This window comes from Nannobrachium achirus (genome assembly GCF_963921795.1).
Source record: "Nannobrachium achirus genome assembly, chromosome: 13".
Lineage (NCBI taxonomy): Eukaryota > Metazoa > Chordata > Actinopteri > Myctophiformes > Myctophidae > Nannobrachium > Nannobrachium achirus.
In genome coordinates, this window is record NC_137833.1 from 31,430,525 (window position 1) to 31,452,679 (window position 22,155).

Sequence of the window (22,155 nt, forward strand, 5' to 3'; positions counted from 1 at the left end):
CCCTCCTTCAAACCTTCAAAACATCTCAACTTTGCCACTCTTGCTTTATCCCCAAACCTTAACTGCCTGTGATTAACCAGTAAAAATGGACACCGATGGGTAAAGTTGGGAAAAGTGAACCACTTATGCTTGTCTCATATTCCTTTGTACAACACTGTTGTGAAAATATGAGATTGACAAGCTCACACAACGTTACACCGCTAACAACGCTGTACAATGAAGTAGGCTATAAATTAAGCATAGGGACCAGATTTTGATTTTCACCTATAATGATATGCCCAAAATACAGACACCAGGGTTAATGTCGTTAAAGGTTGTTGAGGGTCTCCATAAGTGTAGTACCGGTAGTCGTCATTCAAACTAACCAACAAGGCTGCAATGGCATGACTGTGATCATCTCCTACTTATAAGCTTGCAATGGGCATGGTGTACAAGATACACTACACCTCCAAGATACCCATGTACCTGGCAAACTACTTCCTAAAGGTCAAGGATGTCCACAATCACAACACCAGAGGCAGCTCCACTAATCATGTTCAACGTAGATTTAAACAAGGCTCCAATTCATTCTCCAGCTATACCACCAACATGTAGGGTTCATCTTTCTACACATTTAGTCAACTCTAGAATGTTCATTTTACCTTTCCCATTTTTTACTTTGTCAAATCACTTGGTATTTTTCGGTCACTCTGTTGGGGGAAAGCCTGGTTTATTACGTACTGTACATCTTTCTTCTTACAAGACACATCCGACTAGTCCGACCTATATATCATGGTCATTTAACATGCACTCATCGGGGGGAGGGGATCTTATACTGTATGTGGATGTGTGTGTGCATGCATGCGGTGTGTAGGGTATGTGCAGTCATGCTTGTGCGACTGTGCGCCTATAGTATGTCTGCATGTGTGCTCTAGTAGCACTATATGTTTGACAGCACATGCAAGAGACAACACCTTACAGTTTCTCTAAAAGCAGATATTGCTGCAGTTATCTACATGAAATCCATTAGAACTAGATGCATTGCCAAGCAAAAGATCGAATACTTCAAGTCTTTATAAAAGAAAATAATTGTTTTTTTATGGGAATCAGCTGTACTGAGGGTGTGTTAATGGGTCCTGTGATCAGCAACCAACCACCAATACATAACCCCCTCCGCATACACACACACACTTTGATCATCAGTGCTAATCAGTGGAATAATGTGTTCCCTTTAATGCTGGTCTGAATGAACTCTGTCATGTGACCGACCACCCCATCTTCTCCCCTACAACACACACACACACACACACACACACACACACACACACACACACACACACACACACACACACACACACACACACACACACACACACACACACACACACACACACACACACACACACACACACACACACACACACACACAGCTCCATTGAGAGCTGCGCAGGGGGTCTTATTTAACCCCTCAATTAAAAAGCAAAAAGGGGTCTGTAATCCTGACAGGATGAGGGCTAAGCGTGAAAGAATGAGACCGAGAGGGACAGAGAATTGGCCATTCACACAGCCGCATCGCTATGCAGCATGGGAGCCAACAACATGGCTGCCACACAAAAAAGAAACGCCACAATCTTCCTTCATCTCCCATTGGCTTTGTCTCGCTCATTTTCTCTAACATAAACACACAACAGGAACACAACACAGCCCCACGTGCACGTGCAGGTCTGCAGGCAGACTCTTTTGACGACAAATTTGCATTTCGTCGTATGACGAAATCGTGAGCATATTTCCCAATCATACAATTAACCATTTGAACCATTTTATACTTAGTAGACTGGGCATCCATCAGCGTCCGCTCCTTTTTTCCCCTTCAACACAAAATAGCTTCAGCAAATACTGCAGTCTGCAGATCTATAATCTCTCAACACGTCACAACGTGACAAATATTCTGCCCCAGAAAAAGGATGCTATGGTTCAAGTGGTTATGTATGTATTCGGCTTTACGGGTACAGCAAGCAACTGATAACATCACTATATAGACAGTCAGCTTGTATTCAGACAGCCAGACACACAGACAATTAGTCAGCAAGGCAGTCAGTCAGTCAGACAGTGCTGTCATCCATAGTCAATGCAGGCTAAATAGAGAGGCCTAGGGCTAAAAGGGGTGTTTCTCTTGTCCTTGATTGGCTGGATGAGTAAAAGAGTCGCGCTAACCTATATATGACAGGCTACATTAGGGTCAGCATGCATGCCCAGGCGCACATACACACACACAATAAGGGAGCATGTTTGGCCACGCGTTAGGGATAGAGGCTGCAAGCCATGCTGTCCAAACATAGCAGGGGGTGGTGTGTGTTTGATTTTGCGAGTGTGAGAGTCTGTGTGTGTGTGCGTGCATGCGTAAGTGGGTGCGTGTGTCTGAGATAGAAACGGCCGAATAGCTGAGAGGAATGTGGGGATTGTAGGGAGACTTGTAAGCCAAGACGACATTGTGTGGTATTTGTGTGTCCAATGATCTCCAATAGTTTGGCAAAGATCTTATCTTCAGTAACCAGTACTGGTAGTGGTATGTCCATAAGTGCCGTTTTCCCTTTTAAATTCCTGAATGGTTGACAATTCATAGGGTTGCTGACTCGCTGATCTACAAGCTCACTGAGATGTGATATGAGATTTCTTTTACAATTTTTGTCTATAATGACATGCCCAAAATAGACACCTTCCAAGTTGTTCCGTTTTCTCACCCACAACCTTTTTCCAAGGGGACACAGCCCAGAATCCCACCAGTGCAAGGAGTCCCGTCTCTCTGCCTCATATCCTCGTCCTGACTTTTCATTAGCTTTTCTCTACAAGCCTTTCCTGTATCTGTGATCTTAAAAAGGGGCCTCTTCCCATTCTTTCAAACTGGTTCCTAGGGGAACCATGACTAAACTGTCCTGCCAGATTGGAAATGTATTTTTCATTATCTTTATTAGGGAACCATTACATTGTGTTGAACCATATGGATACGAGACGATTGGAGACGCAGCATTTAAGTAAAGTTTTATATTTCCTACACGATGTTGACTTAACATAAACCCTACACTGTATGGTTTTAGATTTTAGCACTATCAACACCTTGACCTTGTACTGTATATACTTTTCAGATATTTTCAGGCAAATATGTTTGAGTCTAACTGCACATGAATGATGAAGCAGTTTAGATAAAGGGGTCTAAAACCACCAACTAATAGACACGCTATTCCTACAATGGCTAATCCTGTTCTTCGCCTCTGGGCATTACATGTCCTTCCCTGGTCCTATGGGGTCCGAGTCCGACGCTTAAACATACACAACTCCTAAAAGTTTTGCTGCAGTCACTTCCTGTCGGAGACTCTAACTTATGCACACATCCACACAGAGCGAGAGATTGAATTACAATGTAATTCAATTCAAGAGATTGAATTACAATGTAATTCAATCTCCATTTGGACCACCAAATGGATTTGTAAACTCAAGAGTTAAATTAATATTGAGGTATTTACAGTGTAGTCCCAAAGATAAAAAAATGGTTCCATTTGTACTACATTCACAGAGTTATACAGATTCATATGGACCCCTGGTGGGCCCCTGACCAGATGTTGAGAAACAGTGAATTACATCATACGCAGGAAGAATGAGGATGAGATGAGAGCGGCCAGGACTAATGGTGAATGGCAGATTTTCAAATCTAAAAACATGATTAACCACATCAAACTTTTTAGCTGAAACAACATATAATTTGAGTGTTTCAATGTTGAACCTCCCGTTGTTTCTGTTCTGAATCGCCCTGATGTTCTAGATTCTTTGATGTTAAAGGCTGGGGTCCCCAAGGCCCAGGCAGCAGCAGCAGCAGAGAGAGGCACAGCAGACAGTAGCAGCACTCAAGCCTGTTGCTTCTCTCCAGCTGGAATCCCAAATATGTGTGTTGTAAATACCTAGTCCCGTAGAAAGACAAAAGACACCAGCATACTGCTCAAAGAAAACAGGAGGAGAGAGGGGATGGGGTGGGCTATGGAGGTACTAAGGAAAGAATGGATGGATGGATGGAAGAGAGTGGGAGGAATTAGGGACTGGGAACAAGTGAAAGGAAGAAAAGGACGAGACAGCAGGAGGTGAAGGAGATAATATGAGGAGGAGCAGAAAGATGCACTGTGTTAATTTAACACCACCTAAGCCCTACTTACTTAAATAACACAAATAGACGTTCTGCTGAACAAGCTCGTCATGCGATGTGACTTGTGAGCTTGTAGACGGGCCATTTTCAATATTTGGGAAATTAAAGGAATTAGGTCTTGACTCTGAGGCAACGCAATTCGGGAACAATGCAAGTTGGGAATGCACGCCCCACCCGTTTATGCAAACCAATTGTAATTGTTGTACATCTTGTCAGAGTACCCGTTGTACCTGTTCGCAGAGTACCCAGAGGGGTAACCACCAACATAGGACAATACATACAGGGATCCTTGATGTCATAAGAATATGCTGACATTGTTGTATCTAGACCTTTATTGATCCTGCATGGGCAATTCAGTTCCCAGTCCACATTGGAATACATTACAGTCATCTGCATACTAAGGACAAATATTTATCCCATATTTGTGAATCTCGATGTCCAAGCTGATGATCCATCATGTGACATCAGTCATCTATGGCAAATATCTATGACGTATAACTCCACATTTGGGCAAGATTTCAACACGATCACAGCCCCATTGACTTCCAGTATAAAATGAATGTTCAATATATTTCAAAAAGTATAAAACATATGTGAAGCTCCGGAGTCCGGACAGTCACACAAAGGCTAATCTCTCAAGACAAATGCAGCTTCAAATTCATGTGCGACAAATTCAGCTCATTGCCGATGGGTTCCCAGATTGCACAAGGACAAACATAACCCTGTCATAGACAGATAGCCTCTTGCAGAGCCACACCGTAAGAATTGTGAGGCACTTCCTTGGCCTTCGCAGACTCTTCTAAACAGTTCGGCCCCTAGGAGCCACATCACAAAAACAGAACAAACTGACGAAAACAATGGTCAAGCTGTGTTGCAAGACTACTGTTGCAACCATTGACAACCTTCAGCACATGTATGAACTATGAAGTGAGGGTCATCTCAATGGCACAGAGACCATTATTTTGGATCCTCAGCCTCCTTTACACTTTGAGTTCCAGTTACTTCCATCAGCCAGGGCAGGGGTTGGTTTAGTCTCCCAAGGTTGCACTGATAGATACATATTATCTTGGTTCCCTCTGCTATTAGTTTTCTTAAAGAAACTATAACCCTGGAGGTCATCGTGTCTCCCATGATTCATTGTGACAATGTGGGAGATAAGGATCTTGTATTGTATTTGTGTATGATGGATTGTAAGCTATGTATTGTGTTTATCTACTGTCTGTAAAGGAAATTGCCCCTCGGGGGACGTTCACGTTTGACCTTACATTACATCAGCAAAATATACGTAAGCTCTAAATGGGTGACCAAATGATATGGGCAAAACATCAGAAATTAACCTTTATACTTTGTTGACAGGGGAGGCCTAGGGGTCTATACTTGGTCCCTTCATAGTTTCTCTCTACATCAAATCTCAGAAAATAAAATCATTGACATGTCCGCCTTTTATTTGTTCGAAAGTGAGACGGTTATATGGTATCCATTAGCAATAAGCCTACAGTAAGTGATTGACTGTGGCAGGGGCTGTCAACATGGTAGGGCCCTCTAGTCTATACTGTTATCTTATATGAAATTATATATCCAATATGTATGTGGTATTTGTGAAGGGCTTTTCTCATCTGTATTAAGTTGTAATGATTTACTGGGATTGATGATTGATTAAAATACTTCTAACCTCTTTTTGATAAACAATTACAGGCAACCACTACCCAGGAGGCCAGGATAAACGAAAGCCATCTCTGATGGTCTGCTCTTTTGTAAATGCACAATGGATTTACCATCTAGAGTTCTGAATGACAGTACACAAAGGTCCGGGGACATTTTGACAGAAAAGCGGAGAATTAGCTAGACACTTTCCACTCGTACAGAAACGTAATTGGATCCTTCGTGCTGGGCGGGGAAACCAATTGCCTTGACAGTGTTGGGGAGGTAACCTAATTGGCTAGGTTAGAGTCTGTTATGGGGGGGGGGGGGGGGGGGTATAGTGCCATCTGGGTCACAGCAAACCGTTAGATAATCCTGGAGTCTCCCTGTTCCCTGCTGTTTCTCTGACAACTGCTGCCAAGTTTGTCTGTCTCGGGTCTGTCAGTGGCTCCGATAGAGCCAGAGAGAGACATTCATGCTGCAACAGCAGCTGAAACCATCCGCTTCAACCCTACAACACATGGCCCACAACACATCCCTGCTAGTCAATGAACGAAAGTAAGAGAGTGAGTGAGTGAGTGAGTGAGTGAGTGAGTGAGTGAGTGAGTGAGTGAGTGTGTGTGTGTGTGTGTGTGTGTGTGTGTGTGCTGTGCGCGCACAACTTCTTCCATTTCTGGAAATAATAAAAAGCCTATGTCCAGTATTGTTTATAAATGGTGTTAATAGAAAAGGGTTTTCAAGAGCGGTGAGGAATTAAGTGCAGTTTGCACATTCATTTTCTTTTAAAGAAGACCATATCGATCTGAGGGAGATCGGTACCAACTACCAACCACACAGACAGACACTATCCAACGAGATACGAGAATGTGGTTTGAAAACTAGTGTGTTGCATGCATGCACATAATGCATGTTTTGGAATGAGTGCGTTTTGGAATGAGTGCAATTACAGTTCAGCTCCTCAAAGTGGAGATTTAAAACAAGGCCTCAAGTTTCTAAGCTGTTTTTAATGACACAGAGCTGGAGAGAGAGAGTTATTTCAAAGCTGCTGCATTCACTTATGTCTTGGTGTAGGTGTACAACTACAGCATTCTTCTTTCATTCTAACATGGAGCCCTTTTTATTAGCTTAAACATATCAACTGGTAACATGGTTATCCCAACCAAATGCTCAATTAACCCTGATGAACTAGGGTTAAATCAACAAGCCGTCTGAAAGTCTGCACTTGGCACATGGTGGTGAATAAAATGAAATAGAATTACAACCGACAAAACACATTCTGTTTGGTAAGCAGAAATACTGTATATCCTAACCCATCCCCAATTCAATACTATGACCCCCTGGCAGTTCTACTACACGGTTAGTAATACATGTTTTAAAATGTAATTTTGCACTGATATAATTTATTTTATTTAAACATATTTTACCATTTGATGTACAACTGTACCTTATTATTTTATAGTTTTTCATCTGCAGTTCTGCAAGTCCTCTTGTCAGATGTTTTTTGATGGGTTGATGCACTCGGCAGTATACCAGAAAGTTAACTGCATGAACGTCATACAAGAGTTTATGATTCTGATTGAATTCCAATTCATACCGATAAAGCTATATTACTCCAAGCAATGCTATGATGAAAGATGAGTAGTTCATAGAGAATATAATTTATTCTATTTTAGTTCAATAAGTCAAAGGCGGGTGACCATGTCACCTTGGTAAAAGCAGGGAAAGGCAGACAAAGAACAGTCTCACCAAAAAACCAGCTGACAATAAGCCTTCTGTTTAAGAGTCTGGCAGGGCAAGATGACTGCCAACAGCTGCCCAAAACACACACATACACACACCAAAACCCCCAAACCCGCATTCAGGCACGCAAGCACACAGCCGCATTGACACACCAACCCTGCATATACCAATCTCTCCCGCTCACACACACACACACAGCTGAGAGGGGTGCGTACCTTTTGCGCGAAGCCCGAAAGCGCGAAGTGGGGAAATGTCTCCTACCGCACCGTTAGCGCGAACGAGAGGGGAGGCGTGAGGACATTTTAAGCCGTAAGAAACTACACAACCACACAATATATTTGACTAAATGAAAAAGGGTGCCCCCTGTCGAAACTATTGTACTACCACACAATATATCTTCCTGGACCCTTATTGTGAAGGGCTGAAGGCAGAGAAATGATCTACAAGCTCACGTTGTCTCGTGGATGCGACGTGTTGTGAGCTTGCAGATCAGCTATTTTGCGAGACAAGCTGAGTGCATATTATCAACGTTCACAAGGAGCTGCGTGCTCAGTGCGTGCACAGTGGAGCATGTGAATGAAAAGAGAGACATTGTACTACCATACAATATCGAGCACTGCATATTATCAACGTTCACAAGGAGCTGTACTACCATACAATATCGGTGCGGTAGGAGACATTTCCCCACTTCGCGCTAACGGTGCGGTAGGAGACATTTCCCCACTTCGCGCTTTCGGGCTTCGCGCTTTCGGGACTTTCCCAGCTGGGGTGAGAGTGATTGGCAATCCCCAACATCCTGCCAGGCGACAAATAAACTAAGCACAGTTCATTCGGGCTCTATGTTGGCTGTTCTCTTAGCATCGGTCCAGCCACAACAGCTTTTGACCACAGAGGAAGGGTCTCACACAAATCCCATTCGTTTTACAGTGTTTTTTTAAGATAAAGAAAGCTCCTATTGAATGGGAGTTTTAGAATGAACAGCTGGGTGTGTGTGTGTGTGTGTGTGTGTGTGTGTGTGTGTGTGTGTGTGTGTGTGTGTGTGTGCTGTGTGGGGCCTGGGGGGTAGCTATTTATGGTTCAACTTAACTTCGTGACCTGTTTATGCTTCAAGTTGGGTTCCATTTAACTAGTTTTGTGTCCAACATGCCGATTAGAACTTGCTCCTTAGACCTACACTCAGTCAGGGTTCATACACTTGGTCATGTAATCTCATGAGGCATACATCCCCCCGGATGAGTGGATCACAAAACATGCCTACACATGCCTTCTTCCATGCAACTTTTTTTTTCTTCTAAAAGCCTACGCTTTAAATTAGTCAGAGGCTGGTAAATGCTAACCTGCCGACACTGGTGACTGCTAACCTGCCGACGCTGGTGAATGCTAATCTGGTGAATGCCAACCCTGACGCCTAATCCTAAAGCCTAACCCTAACTAAGACAAATGGGACCTCGGAATATAGAGATTTTCCCCATCTATACGAGTACTCTGAAGACAGCTTCCTTGCTGCACTACTAGTTTGTCAAAATAAAACCCTCAGCACTCTGTAGGGCCGGCCCCTCGACAATATTATGGCTGTTACAAACCAGTAAGACTCCCTAATCGGGAGATAAGCGACCGTTGGTCGCTTATCTCCACAAATAGGCCAAAAGTTTGTTTTACCAATTATCAAGACATACGGGCAGTTGACAGTTTGCCATGGTTACTCATTGAAGTTGAATCTCCATATATGGAGATAACCTACGCATCACACTAAGTCTGACCTCACCAGCCCATATTTGGGCATGAGCAACTTATGTCTCCATATATGGAGATATGATGACATCACACAGTCCTCAGCCGATGATGAGGCGTGATGTCATACAATACACAAACGAGCCCTACAGTATAAAGGGGCAATTCTTGCCAGGAAAGAAGCATTTCTTCGACTCAGACCTTATCGCCAGGGTTGGCTTATAGCAGCTGTCGGTAGGACCATATATGGATTCTGTTAGTGTGGATCTCCTAACAGGGCATCATCTGAGATACAATCCCTTTTATGCCCATATATGGAGATCCCTAACAGAATCCCTTTCATGCCCATATATGGAGATCCCTAACAGAATCCCTTTTATGCCCATATATGGAGATCCCTAACAGCATCCCTTTTATGCCCATATATGGAGATCACTAACAGCTAACAGAATCCCTTTTATGCCCATATATGGAGATCCCTAACAGAATCCCTTTTATGCCCATATATGGAGATCCCTAACAGAATCCCTTTTATGCCCATATATGGAGATCCCTAACAGAATCCCTTTTATGCCCATATATGGAGATCCCTAACAGAATACATTTTATGCCCATATATGGAGATCCCTAACAGAATCCCTTTTATGCCCATATATGGAGATCCCTAACAGAATCCCTTGTATGCCCAATGCCCATATATGGAGATCCCTAACAGAATCCCTTTTATGCCCATATATGGAGATCCCTAACAGAATCCCTTTTATGCCCATATATTATGGAAAAATCCCTGCTCTGAGTATCTGACATCAGTGTGATGTCACCTGTTTATGCCCATATATGGAGATCCCTGCTCTGCGTATCTGGTTGCTATGGTAAACAGTTGGTTGCTAGGGTAAAAAAACATGGTTGCTATGGTAAACAGTTGGTTGCTATGGTAAACAGTTGGTTGCTAGGGTAAAACCATGGTTGCTAAGGTGGTTGCTAACGTACACTAACAAACCAGCAACAACAGACTGTTGCCACAGCAACGTACACAAAGGTTTGTGTACACATGTGGTGTGATGTCATACTGATGCGGAGATATGAGCAGGGCAAAGGTGTGACGTGTGACGGACGGACGGACGGCCGGTGGAGGTTTTCATAGTAAACTGCTCCCTGACGGTCGCAATGACACGTCTACAGTCTTCCATTTTCGCAGAGTTTCCTGTTAATTTGCAGCAGGAGAAAAAGGATGACTGAATGGGTTTTCAATTGGATGCTAGTACGCTACTGTACTTGTTGCATCTAATGAAACTCCTATATCGTCGTTGACGGGTGGAAACCTTGTATGCCCAAAACTGTTACTTTTCAGAAAATGGAAAATATAACCTGTGTTCCAACAATCTCTTAATACTTTTTATTGGTTCAATATGTATAAAACCCAGCACTTTCTGACACATGTAACCACTTTCACAAAATGTTTCTTTTCTCAAAAATAGCATAAATCTACAAGGTTTCTGCTCTACAGCGACAAAATGGCATCTACAGTACAGATTGTAAGAAGGAACACTCAGTGGGTGATTTATAAAGTCAGGGGAGATGGGGAGGGTGTCTCAACAACTGACCCCTGGGTAGAACAGACTATGTGAGGTACAGTAGAAGAAAGCCTGATAGGAGACACCATGCAGGGAAACCATCCACAGTATAATCAACACTTCACGCCACACAACTGCAGATTTACTCAACAGGAACACACACATGGAACCCATTTTGGTCTTATGTCATACTCTGGTGTTGGAAGTCCTACCCCGACCACGTGTGATATGGTCAATACTTCTCAGAAACAGCTTCAACTGCGACCCCAATTTTACATTGATCGTCAAGTCAGACACTGTAGTAAACAACTCAAAATCCTATGTTGCTTTTTTCCTCTGATCCAAACAGATCCTCTTATCATCTCATCTCATTTCTGCATCCTGACCCAATTGGTTCAGAAACATTTTCCAGACTGCACTGTCAGAAATACAGCGGTACCAAAGAGTGACCGCCAAGTTCCAACAATGTCATACTTGTTTAGATTTAACATGGAGATAAGGCTAAATAGCTCAACACAAGAGCCTTGATTTTCACCACATCTATTCAATTGTGGCCTAAATTCAATCCTATGCCTTATGAAAAACACAATGTATGAGATTTGAGACGGATAAAATGAATTAAAAAAAATGGAAGAGGAATTGGCTGGGCTATCTTGCCATGGAACAGATACTGCCAAGTGCCAACATAAACCTTAGCAGTAGTGCTGATATGGGGAAAATGTGAGCAGAGCTGCGCTTGTGACAAACGGCAGCCAGACAAAGGAATGGAAAACTGTCCACCATTCTACACATAAGTGTCAGTCACACGCTGGAGAGACAGAATTATATAATCTAAAGCCATATAAAAACATGTCTGTCACCCGCTCTCTTTGAAAATCAAAAACGCTGCAACTGCATATTGCACATTATTGCAGTGCCAGGGAGTCTATCAGTCTGCTGCAGATGACACTTGACATTGTGACATTCCAGCTGGCTGGGGGGGGGGATGACGACACTGCTCCATGCAATCAACTGGAAGCTGATGAGCTGCCTGCTGCAAATGGCTGCAGTGCAAAGCTCCGGAAGCATCAGACTGTAAACTAACATGTATTTAGCAGTAGCACATATATACACCTATGTGTGTATATCAGGGGTCTTCAACGTTTTCAGGCCAAGGACCCCTTAGTTGAGAGAGCGATGAAGCAGGGACCCCCACAACCCATATAGTTTCATCGTTTGACGGCACAATCGTCAGTGTATTTTGGATTCATGTCAATTTGTGTTTTCAGATATTTAACCACTTGAACCGTCAATACTTAATAAACTTGACCTTTCACTCTGTACTTCGTCTGCTCTTTTTCCCCCTCTACACCAGACCTGGCTAAAGTTCTCAGTTTATGGACGCTAGGGTTCAAGTGGTTAATATAAAAAAGGAGGAAAAAAAGCTTCTATCACACAAAGATTTGGAGGACCCCCAAGGGGTCCCGGACCCCCTGTTGAAGACCCCTGGTGTATATAGAGGTTCTGAATCCTAAAGCAACAATATTCCCAAGCTAATTATCTTATCCCATTTCTTGTAGTAATACTGAGGTTGAGGAGGGGTGGAGTTCTGACATCAGTTCCGTGCATTACAGAAGTCTGCAGGCCCTGGGGCCAGCCAGGCTGTCTTGAAGAGTCCTCCTGGCTCCAGTGGTTTCAAACAATAAGTGTGTGAAATGTCCTGTAGATTTCTGACCGTATATGACCTGACCACTGACCCCAATATGAGGTCCATTGTTTCTGGTACTAGCCCTTACCCGTTCAAAGATATGAGCTCCAAAATGATGTGCAGTGTGTGGGTTATGGGATGTGCACTGTGCACACAGTATATGAGGGATGGAAAGTAACTTTAACTGGTGCTTGCATGATGTAGGAGCATCAATGTAAGAAACCCGTTTCGTTTAATGGCTACAGAGATACTGTTCCCCCCCCAGCCCCCCCCCCCCCCCGCCCGCCCACCCACCCGCCTGCACACACACCCGCCTGCCTGCACACACACACACACACAGAGCTGGTTAAACATTTTGCCTCAAGCTAGATGCAGAATAGATGTGCCTCATGCTAGATGCAGAATAGATAGTAGATACACCATAAAAATGCTAATATACAGCATATGATTTGTGAAAGTGACAAACGGGCTTCACAGTTATGTCAGGTGTGTTCATATGCTAATGGTGATGCGATTTCAGATCAATTGCTCCAGCCACTGAGGAGAAACGCTGTTTCAGACAGACAGACAGACACTCACTCAGACATTCGCAAAATTATAGTATAGATGTATAGACCAGGGGTCTTCGACAGGGGGTCCAGGACCCCTAGGGGGTCCTCAGAGTTACTACAGGGGGTCCTCCAAATCTTTGTTTTTTCTCCTTTTTTATATTTATAACCACTTGAACTTGAGTCCATATTCTGAGAACTCTAGCCAAAAATAGCAGATCTAGGCGTTGTGAGCTTGTAGATCGGCCATTTTTGGCAAAGAGGTTTGGTGTAGTGGGGGAAAAGAACAGAAAGAGTGAAATGTCAAGTTTATTAACTGTTGGCGGTTCAAGTGGTTAAATATCTGGAAATTTACACCCAAAATATACTGAGGATAGTGCTGTCAAACAATGAAACTATATGGAATCTCTGAAAAGGTTGTGGGGGTCCCTGCTTCATCGCTCTCTCAACTAAGGGGTCCTTGGCCTGAAAACGTTGAAGACCCCTGGACCCTGGTATAGACAGTACGTCTAATAGATGACATAGACCACATATACAGTATAGCCTACAGTATACATGAACATGAGACAAATAGATGAATTGTGAAATACTTACATCTCAAGCATCATCTCGTTCAGGTAAATCCCATCCACCAATTCAATATATTCTGATAGATAGGTACCATCGTTTACTGACACCTGCCCCACTGTCTTTGCCTGTAAATAAAAAGGACAATGCAGAAATGTATCAGCATGATACTCTTCATACAGAGGGTGTTGTTCACGGGGCATTGGTTCTCAAAATGGGGTCCAGGGACCCCCAGGGGTCCTTAAGGGAGTTCAAAGGGGTCCCCAGCTTAATGGTAGTTAGGAACCAAATGGACCCTTATGGATCTGTATTATAACTCAGTGTACAAATGGAACCAAATGGACTCCATTTCCATTTGTACACTCTTCGAGTTAAATTAACATTGATTTTACAATAAAAACTGGGGTCTCAGAGATAAAAAATACCAAATGCCTAATGCTTGAAATGGTTGAGAATCACTGGTAAGAGCAATAATAATCTTCTCTTATATGGGGGTCCCTAGGCATATCTCTTCAAATTAGGTTCCGTGGGCTAAATAAGTGTCAATTTGGGGGTCCCTGACATTGAGAACCACTGAATTAGTGGCCTTAAAGACACATTGGAAGGGTTAATTTGGAATCTTACCCAGGAGACGAGGGGCGTGAGCATGAACTGCTCCAGGAGAGGGGTAAAAACCTCGTTTTCCATAATTCTCCAGTGCAGTCTCTTTAGAGATGGGGGGAAAATTCCTCACAGATTTGTCTTCCTCCGTAGTGCAGTGTAGTGTAGTGTCCCCCTCCCTCCTTCCTCCAGCACGGCGTTGGCTTAAAATCCGCTCATGTGTTTGATTCAATTAAACACACACTCATTTTGACAGAGCAGGAAAAAGCTAATAATCACTGACAGACCTCCGCTTTGTTTCTTCCAAATGTCGGGAGGGACACGGCGCTGTAATCCACAATCTTCTCGTTGATCCCAATGCCAAAGGTACAATTAGGAAGGGCACGGAAGCACATTTTTTCTTGAAAGCACCATTGCCTATTAACAATTTCAGCGTTGCGGCGGCTGCACGAATACGGCTGACCTACCTACAAGGTTGACCACACAAGAGACCCGCAGAAATGCCGTTTTAAACTAAAAGCTGTGTGGTACAGTAGGAAACCCACCAGGCAACATCACGGTGCCTGGAAGAATCTAGCAGACTAGAGTAGCTAGATCAAGCAGGGGGCGGCCAAAAAAAAAAGAATATATCCTTTTCGAAATGAATCAGAAGATGTCGGCTCCTCTAATTAAAGCTCCGTGGTTTTAATTCCTGGTGATGAAGACCAACGGCTGGGTATTCCTCGAGTCATGGTGTTCATTCTTGTGTCCGTTTCCCCCGCTGTCTCCTTTCCAAGAGACCAACGGTCGGCTACTGCACATTTGACTGAGTTCAGATGATGACTGGGGGGCAGAACGACATAGAACCGCCTCTCTCTCTCTCTCTCTCTCTCTCTCTCTCTCTCTCTCTCTCTCTCTCTCTCTCTCTCACACACACTCGCGCACACACACACACACACACACACACACACACACGATTTAGCCTACTGCCTTAAAGGTTACAATATAACATTTCTTTTTTTAATTAAAATACCGGTATGTGTGGCACATATAGATTTGGACAAGCAAGCCTACAATTTCAACATGATCTGATTTATAGATAGTCTATGTTTGAATGCTGTCGACCTACCCATTTTGTCCTGTACGGATATGGTCTGGATAGCCTATGTATGCTGTTACTGTATAGACTATTCATTGGCTTATTATGATATCCTTAACCAGAATACTGTGGGACAGCATGCTGTCACAGCATGCCCATTGTGCGTCTACACTCTACAGTCAGAAACTCAGCAGTGAGACCAAAGGGCTAGCACTGACACCTGGTGGATAAAGTATAACGTTGTCCAGAGGTTATAGCAGTGGTTCTCAAACTTGGGGTCCAAATTATTGTGTGGGGTCCCCAGATGATTAGCTTATTAGTCTTTCTTTTTGTCATACAATTTTAAGATGAACTGGACAATTTATACAAGCAATCATAATTTGAAATACTGTATATAGCCTTTTGCCTTATCAGCAGTAATGCATTTATAACATAAGGGAATGAGAAAGAAGATCAGTAGCCTATAGGTACAAAACCAAAGTCATTCACTGTAAGGGAGATAAAGAGACAGACAATCAACCAATGATTAATGACTATTCATGAACAGGGGTTAAAGGTCAGTAAAACCAAATACCTAATTAAAATACAGTCACTGAAATGGGAATTGGGGACATGGGTCATCTCAAAGCGGCTCAGGGAAAATCAATGGATTATTTTGAAAAAAACTCTGCTAAGCATAATTCACTCGCAGCAGCACTTGGAGATAAGCAGAGTAGCCTATGTGAACTTATTTGCCATTTGCATTTTAGCTGTCATTTTTTGCTGAGGCTGTGGTGACTATAGCTATACAATATCACTCCCTGTCAGATGTGTGGCTTGTGTGCATGGCTGCATGTATAGTAAGCTGTATAGTGGTGCTACCTTCTATTCCTATAGGTTTAGTGCAAAGATACTGGAGTGGAATTGGGAAAAGCCAGTGGTTTCATGGCTGTCTGTGGATCAGTTCTTTCTACACCGGACTTATTGATAATTAACTGCAAAATGCGGCTGTCTGGTATGCCGGTATCAGACAGACAGCATAGTGCATTGACCACATAATTGCAATGTCCTCAGTTGGATTCTGGCCAGAGGCCTGTGTGTCATTTCCCCATACTCAGTTTCTCTCTGCACCCTCCAATCTAAATAAAGCTAAACTGTGCTTAAGAAATTATCATTAAATGTGCCGAAGTGCAATACATTATGTGAAATGAAGGCGCTTTGAATCCACCTGTAGCTTGCCAGCTGCTGTGGAGGTGGCTAAATTGGAGCTCTTCAAAAACACATATGGAAAGACAGTTTTACACGTTGCCCTCATGATATCCTTCCTCTAATTAATCTGTCTTCAAGATTCTTTTTTACAGATAATAATATGATCTCAACACAACTTGGAAAAGACCACCTGTATGCCACAATCAATGTATTCCTATAATAACATAAAAGAGAAAGCAAGTTGGCTCAAGTCTTCTCAAATTAGATATCTTATATTATGTACAAAAAACTAAAATAGGGGCTTTACACAGCCTTTATTCTACACGATAAATTCCCCATTTGGTTCGTACACATCCATTTGTATTCTCCTCTGCAGACTTTACTGTGTGATGTTAGGCCTACTGACAAGGCCACACACATTCCATGCTCAACCCTCTAACTAAACAGAGGCAGATAATTAATACCTCTCACACTCCAGGAGTGCTAGCTTGCTTATGCACATCAGCTGAAACATAATTGCTGGTGAGAACAATCTACAATCTGTACTCAATTACTGTGGGGGAGTTCAGATGGGTAGCATTTTGTGTGTGTGTGTGTGTGTGTGTGTGTGTGTGTGTGTGTGTGTGTGTGTGTGTGTGTGTGTGTGTGTGTGTGTGTGTGTGTGTGTGTGTGTGTGTGTGTGTGTGTGTGAGAGAGAGAGAGAGACAGACAGACAGACAGACAGACAGACAGACAGACAGACAGACAGACAGACAGGTATAAGGTTAATGGGAGACATGAGTGTGTGTGCATGTGTTTGTTTGTGTTGGTGTGAGATTCATTGATCTTGTATTGAACGGAAAGTACTCATGCCTTGTCAATGTTCATTATTCATGATGCCTCCATTCTGTTTAGTCACAAAGCATCACCAGCCTCCACCCAGTGACTCAGAGATTATATTGGTGCAGAGCAGCCGCACAATCAGCCAGCGAAGCAGCCAAACCAACCTTTGAATTCCAATGGAATTCCGAACAACATTTTGGTTTAAGAGGGAATACTCCACCATCCCTACACAGCCAGGGCCATTGTCTTTCACAGGGTACTTGATCATTGATCATTGATCAGATTATAGATTCAACTGAAGCACAGGACAAGGGAGTCAACACAGTGATAATTCATTTATCACATGCTTTTGGAAAAAGACGTATGACCTTGTCAGTGGTGGAAAGAAGCTAAGTACATTTACTCAAGTATTGTAATACAATTTTGAGTTACTTTTACTTTACTTGTGTGTCAATGTTTGGATACTTTCTACTTCTACCCTACATCTCAAATGTAGAGAGGCAAATATTGTACTTTTTACTCCACTACAATGATTTGACAACTTTAGTTTGCAGATTTAGATTACTATTACAAAACAATCATTAACCTCTTTAGTACTGTATGATATTAGTGTATAATAACAAGCTCACAACGCATTGAATCACTATGCGTTGTGAGCTTGTAGATCAGCATTTTTAAATTTGTTTTTCGCACTTTTAATTTTGGTACTCTAAGTACCGTACATTTTATACCAATACTTTTGAATGCATGACTTTTACTTGTAGAAAGTGTTTCTACATGGTGGTATTACTACTTTTACTTCTTCCACCACTGGACTGCTTTCCTCTCTCAGATAAACCCCTCTCTTTTTGTCTCTTGAGTATGACTGCTGTTTCCTCTTAGTTATTCTGTTGGTATTTATAAGTCACCACAAGCATCTTGATTTGACTCAGTCATGAACACATGCTGTTTTTGAATAGGTGGTGGGCAGAATAGGGGCACGCTATAAACTAGAACAGAATCACGTTCAAGTAATTTTTTTCATGTATGGTCTTTGACATCTCATCATACTGAACACTTCTAAATTGACAAAGATTAACATATTTCTAGATTTATATGATTCAAAAGGGGGTTGGTTAGGTCAGCCCCCTTTAGACTAGCAGTTTTCACAGAGAGCCTTTCCTTTCTATTTTATTTTCTCTTTTATTCTTCTGTAAGCCTTTTAATTCATCTTGTATTTTTAGCCCTATGGCGTAGTATAATGGCGGTCCAGCCGTATGTCCCCATTTTGTTGAAGCAACCTATCTCTAAAAACTATTGCCTAATTCCGGTGACCCAAAGGCCTTAATTCCTTTTGGCACAACTATTTGGCAAACAAAACAAAAACATTTACCAAACAACATATCTCTAAATCTTGACATTGAAACTTTCTGAGCGCATTCATACTCCCTGGAAGATGGCCTCAACTGCTCGGTGACCCAATGACCTTTCTTTTGGCATAAGCAAACTCAGGCCAAAATGCCAACATTGCACTCAAGATACATTCTTTAAAGTTCACATTGTCTTGTCTTGTCTTGTCTGTCTGTCTGTCTGTCTGTCTGTCTGTCTGTCTGTCTGTCTGTCTGTCTGTCTGTCTGTCTGTCTGTCTGTCAGTGAGTGTGTCTGGATAAATATTCCTAAATATGAACATGTCTCATTAAATTGCTGTTTTATGTGTGATGTGAGACCAGAGCTTCCTCAGAGAGAGATACAGAGAGATAGGGTTCTTAACTGATTTCTTTACAGTATATTTACTTGACCATTTACCCTGCTGTTTGTTGACTCTGGTTCATGTCACTACAACTTTGCACTTTTTAAGTTGCTCTGAATAATGAATAACTTTGCACAAAATGTCTCGGCTTAAAACACGTTTAAAACACAACAAATAGTTTAGTTTAGGTTATTTGACATGGATATCACAATAAACATGGAAGTAAATATGCACAGCACCAGAAGCATTGTACCAAGTATTTATTATCAAGACACCTGACCACAAGAGGCTTTTAAAAAGAGATAAAATATAAGACAATATACTTTATGTGAAGTGGTAGGGACAGAAGGAGACATACATTAACATTGAGATAAAGATGGGCATTCATTGTTGTCCATATGAGAACATTTATTATCTGATCAATGATTGATTAAAAACGTTCACGTGTTGTATTGATGTGATGGTAGTAATGATCCAGGCTATAATGATACATTTAAAAGTTCAGTCTGTCACCTCACATCTTCCTTTTTATGCAACAAGGTTATCAGGGGATTAAATATTTGAAGGTGATCAAATAATTAAAACCAAATGTGTTTTTTCTGGTAACATCTGATGCACTGCATATTCATAATCATCAATGCATGTCTGTCTCTTAAAGGACCATGCTGGTGGTGGTGTTCTAGTCTAGCATGTTTAGTCCTAGTTTATTATGACTCATGGTATACTTGCCTTTAACGCTGACCGTTTCCAATGCATAATGTATTCTGGTAGACTTCTGGGAAAACCTCTGCATTCCATTCATGGTGTGGACAAGTTCTGTTTACTGCTGACCATTTCCAATGCATACGGTATTCTGGTAGACTTCTGAGAAAACATCTGCATTCCATTCATGGTGTGGACATTAACTGCAGATTTTAAACTGGTTTGAGATACTGTGAATAATCAATCCAACACACAAACCTTTCAATATCATTGCATTTGATAGCTTTCTTTCTTTTTTAAGATCATAAAAGTTCAAACATTCATGATAAAATTATTAATTGTGAAATGATTCAGGTATGTTCGTTGTTTGGTAACATTTTAATGACTATTACCATATATGTACAATCTAAGAATCATTCATTAAAATATATTCACAGCTCAAGAATAAAGCCACAAACAGAAAAATGTGTCTGTAGGCCAACAATATGTCTGTACAATAATATATATGGCTGAATCTGTGAATAGACAATGGTATTGATGGCTGTAAGCCTAACCAATACTTGGGTCACAGAATCAATGTAAGGGATGAGGGTTTAAGAATGGACAGATCAACCCATTGACTGATAATTGATTTATCTGTACAGCGCACACAGGGTTTTAATCCTCCCAAAGGTTTCTTTCCCTAGAACAGGGGTCTTCAACAGGGGGTTCGGGACCCCTAGGGGGTCCTCAGAGTTACTAGGGGGGCCACCAAATCTTTGTGTAATAGGATCATTATTTTCAATGAAAAACTTGAACCCTCGCATCCCTATTCTGAGGAGAACTTTAGACAAAAAAAATAGCTGATCTACAAGCTCTCAACGCCTTGCGCTGCGAGGCGTTGAGAGCTTGTAGATCGGCTATTTTTGGCAAATAGGTTTGGTGTAGAGAGTGAAAACATCAAATTTACTAAGTATCTGCAATTTAAGTGGTTAAATGTCTGAAAAAAACACATCCAACATAGACTGATGACAGCTGCTTTCATGAAATCAATTTTATACAGTATTGGGGGTCCCTGCTTTATCTTCCTCTCAGTTAAGGGGTCTTTGGCCTAAAAACGTTGAAGACCGCTGCCCTAGAAGACAAAGCGATGCAACATTGTATAACACTGGATTATAAGGAGCGCTTTATAATATACCCTAAAGCCAAACAATAGCAACATAAAGGTATAAACCCGAGAAGTATATGTGTTGTGTGAGTAAAGAGTAGACTATGTGTGATACAGGTAGCATTTTGAAATCCTGGTTACTCTGACCTGTAGCAACTGCAGCAGCTCCACTGACTTAAGTTCTCCCTGGCCCCCCCTTTTTTCAGTTTTCTTTTATTCCCGCCCTCATGCCGAAATGGTTGGACACATTTTTATGTGCTTTTTAAACCCCCCTAGTTTTCACCTCAGGTCCTCAGCTATTTGTTTTCCTGTTTGGATTTGCATGCTCTGTATTTTGATGTTTTTTGTGTTTTAATTTGATGCTTTGAATGCAATCAATGCATTCACTCAATGTCATAAAGTACTATTGATTTATTTTTTATGAATGTGTACATCTTTCGATTTGTCACTCTGAAATTAATGTAAAGTCTAAAGATTCATTTGGCTTTATAATAACATATATTTGTATATTGCCTGCACATTTATGCGTTGATTCTGACTCCTAGTGGTTAGGATTAGATATTACACAATAGGTCTGTAATTGCTGTAGTCACTGGTGACAAGTGACAGAGGGCCCCATCCATCTCCAGAAACTTGCAGATGATCTTAGGGGATAGGATGTGCTATTATGTTATGGTCAGGTCAAACCTCCAAGACAGACTCACTGATAAACTAGCTGTCTATAAATATGAAACTTGGTGTTGTTCTCACTTTCCTTCAGAGAATTCTCATTTTGTTCAATCCACAATTGAAATGCAGACTTTAAAAAAGTGTTAAACCACCTCAAGTGTCAATTCAATTGGTTGGGGGAACAGTATTAAAATAAGGTAGCCTGATTTCAGACTCAGAGAGTAGGCGGGTCTATGGGCTGGAGCCAGGCAAAAAGTAAGGTAGTGGTCCATATTATGTTAAAATGGTTATAAAGGTGTCCGGGTAGCACAGGGGTTATGTTTCCACCCATCATCGTGGCAACTGCTGTTTGAATAATCTAGGGTACCTCCGGCATGGGGGGATGAAAAATGTGCAATAACGGACAAGGAAGATAACTAGTAGTCTAAACTATGTTTTAAAAGTTTGGTGCAACCCAATTAACTTACATTGTTTTTAAATTAATCCATTCATTGCGACCGTCAGGTCGCAGTTACTATCAAAACCTCCACCGGCTGTCAGTCCGTCAGTCTGTCACACGTC

General features: G+C 41.9%; 1 protein-coding gene across 1 annotated transcript in view; it reads right to left on the minus strand.

Annotated features, from left to right (window-relative positions):
• The window catches only part of ccdc88ab (coiled-coil domain containing 88Ab), a 104,220-nt gene extending 89,816 nt beyond the window's left edge, over positions 1-14,404 (minus strand). The window contains exons 1-2 of the mRNA XM_080740431.1: positions 14,284-14,404; positions 13,687-13,787 (exon numbers count right to left, since the gene is read on the minus strand). Coding sequence (XP_080596557.1) covers positions 13,687-13,787; positions 14,284-14,346 — 164 coding nt within the window. The 5' untranslated portion in view covers positions 14,347-14,404. The remainder of the gene's footprint in view (positions 1-13,686; positions 13,788-14,283) is intronic.
• Positions 14,405-22,155: the final 7,751 nt, after the last annotated feature.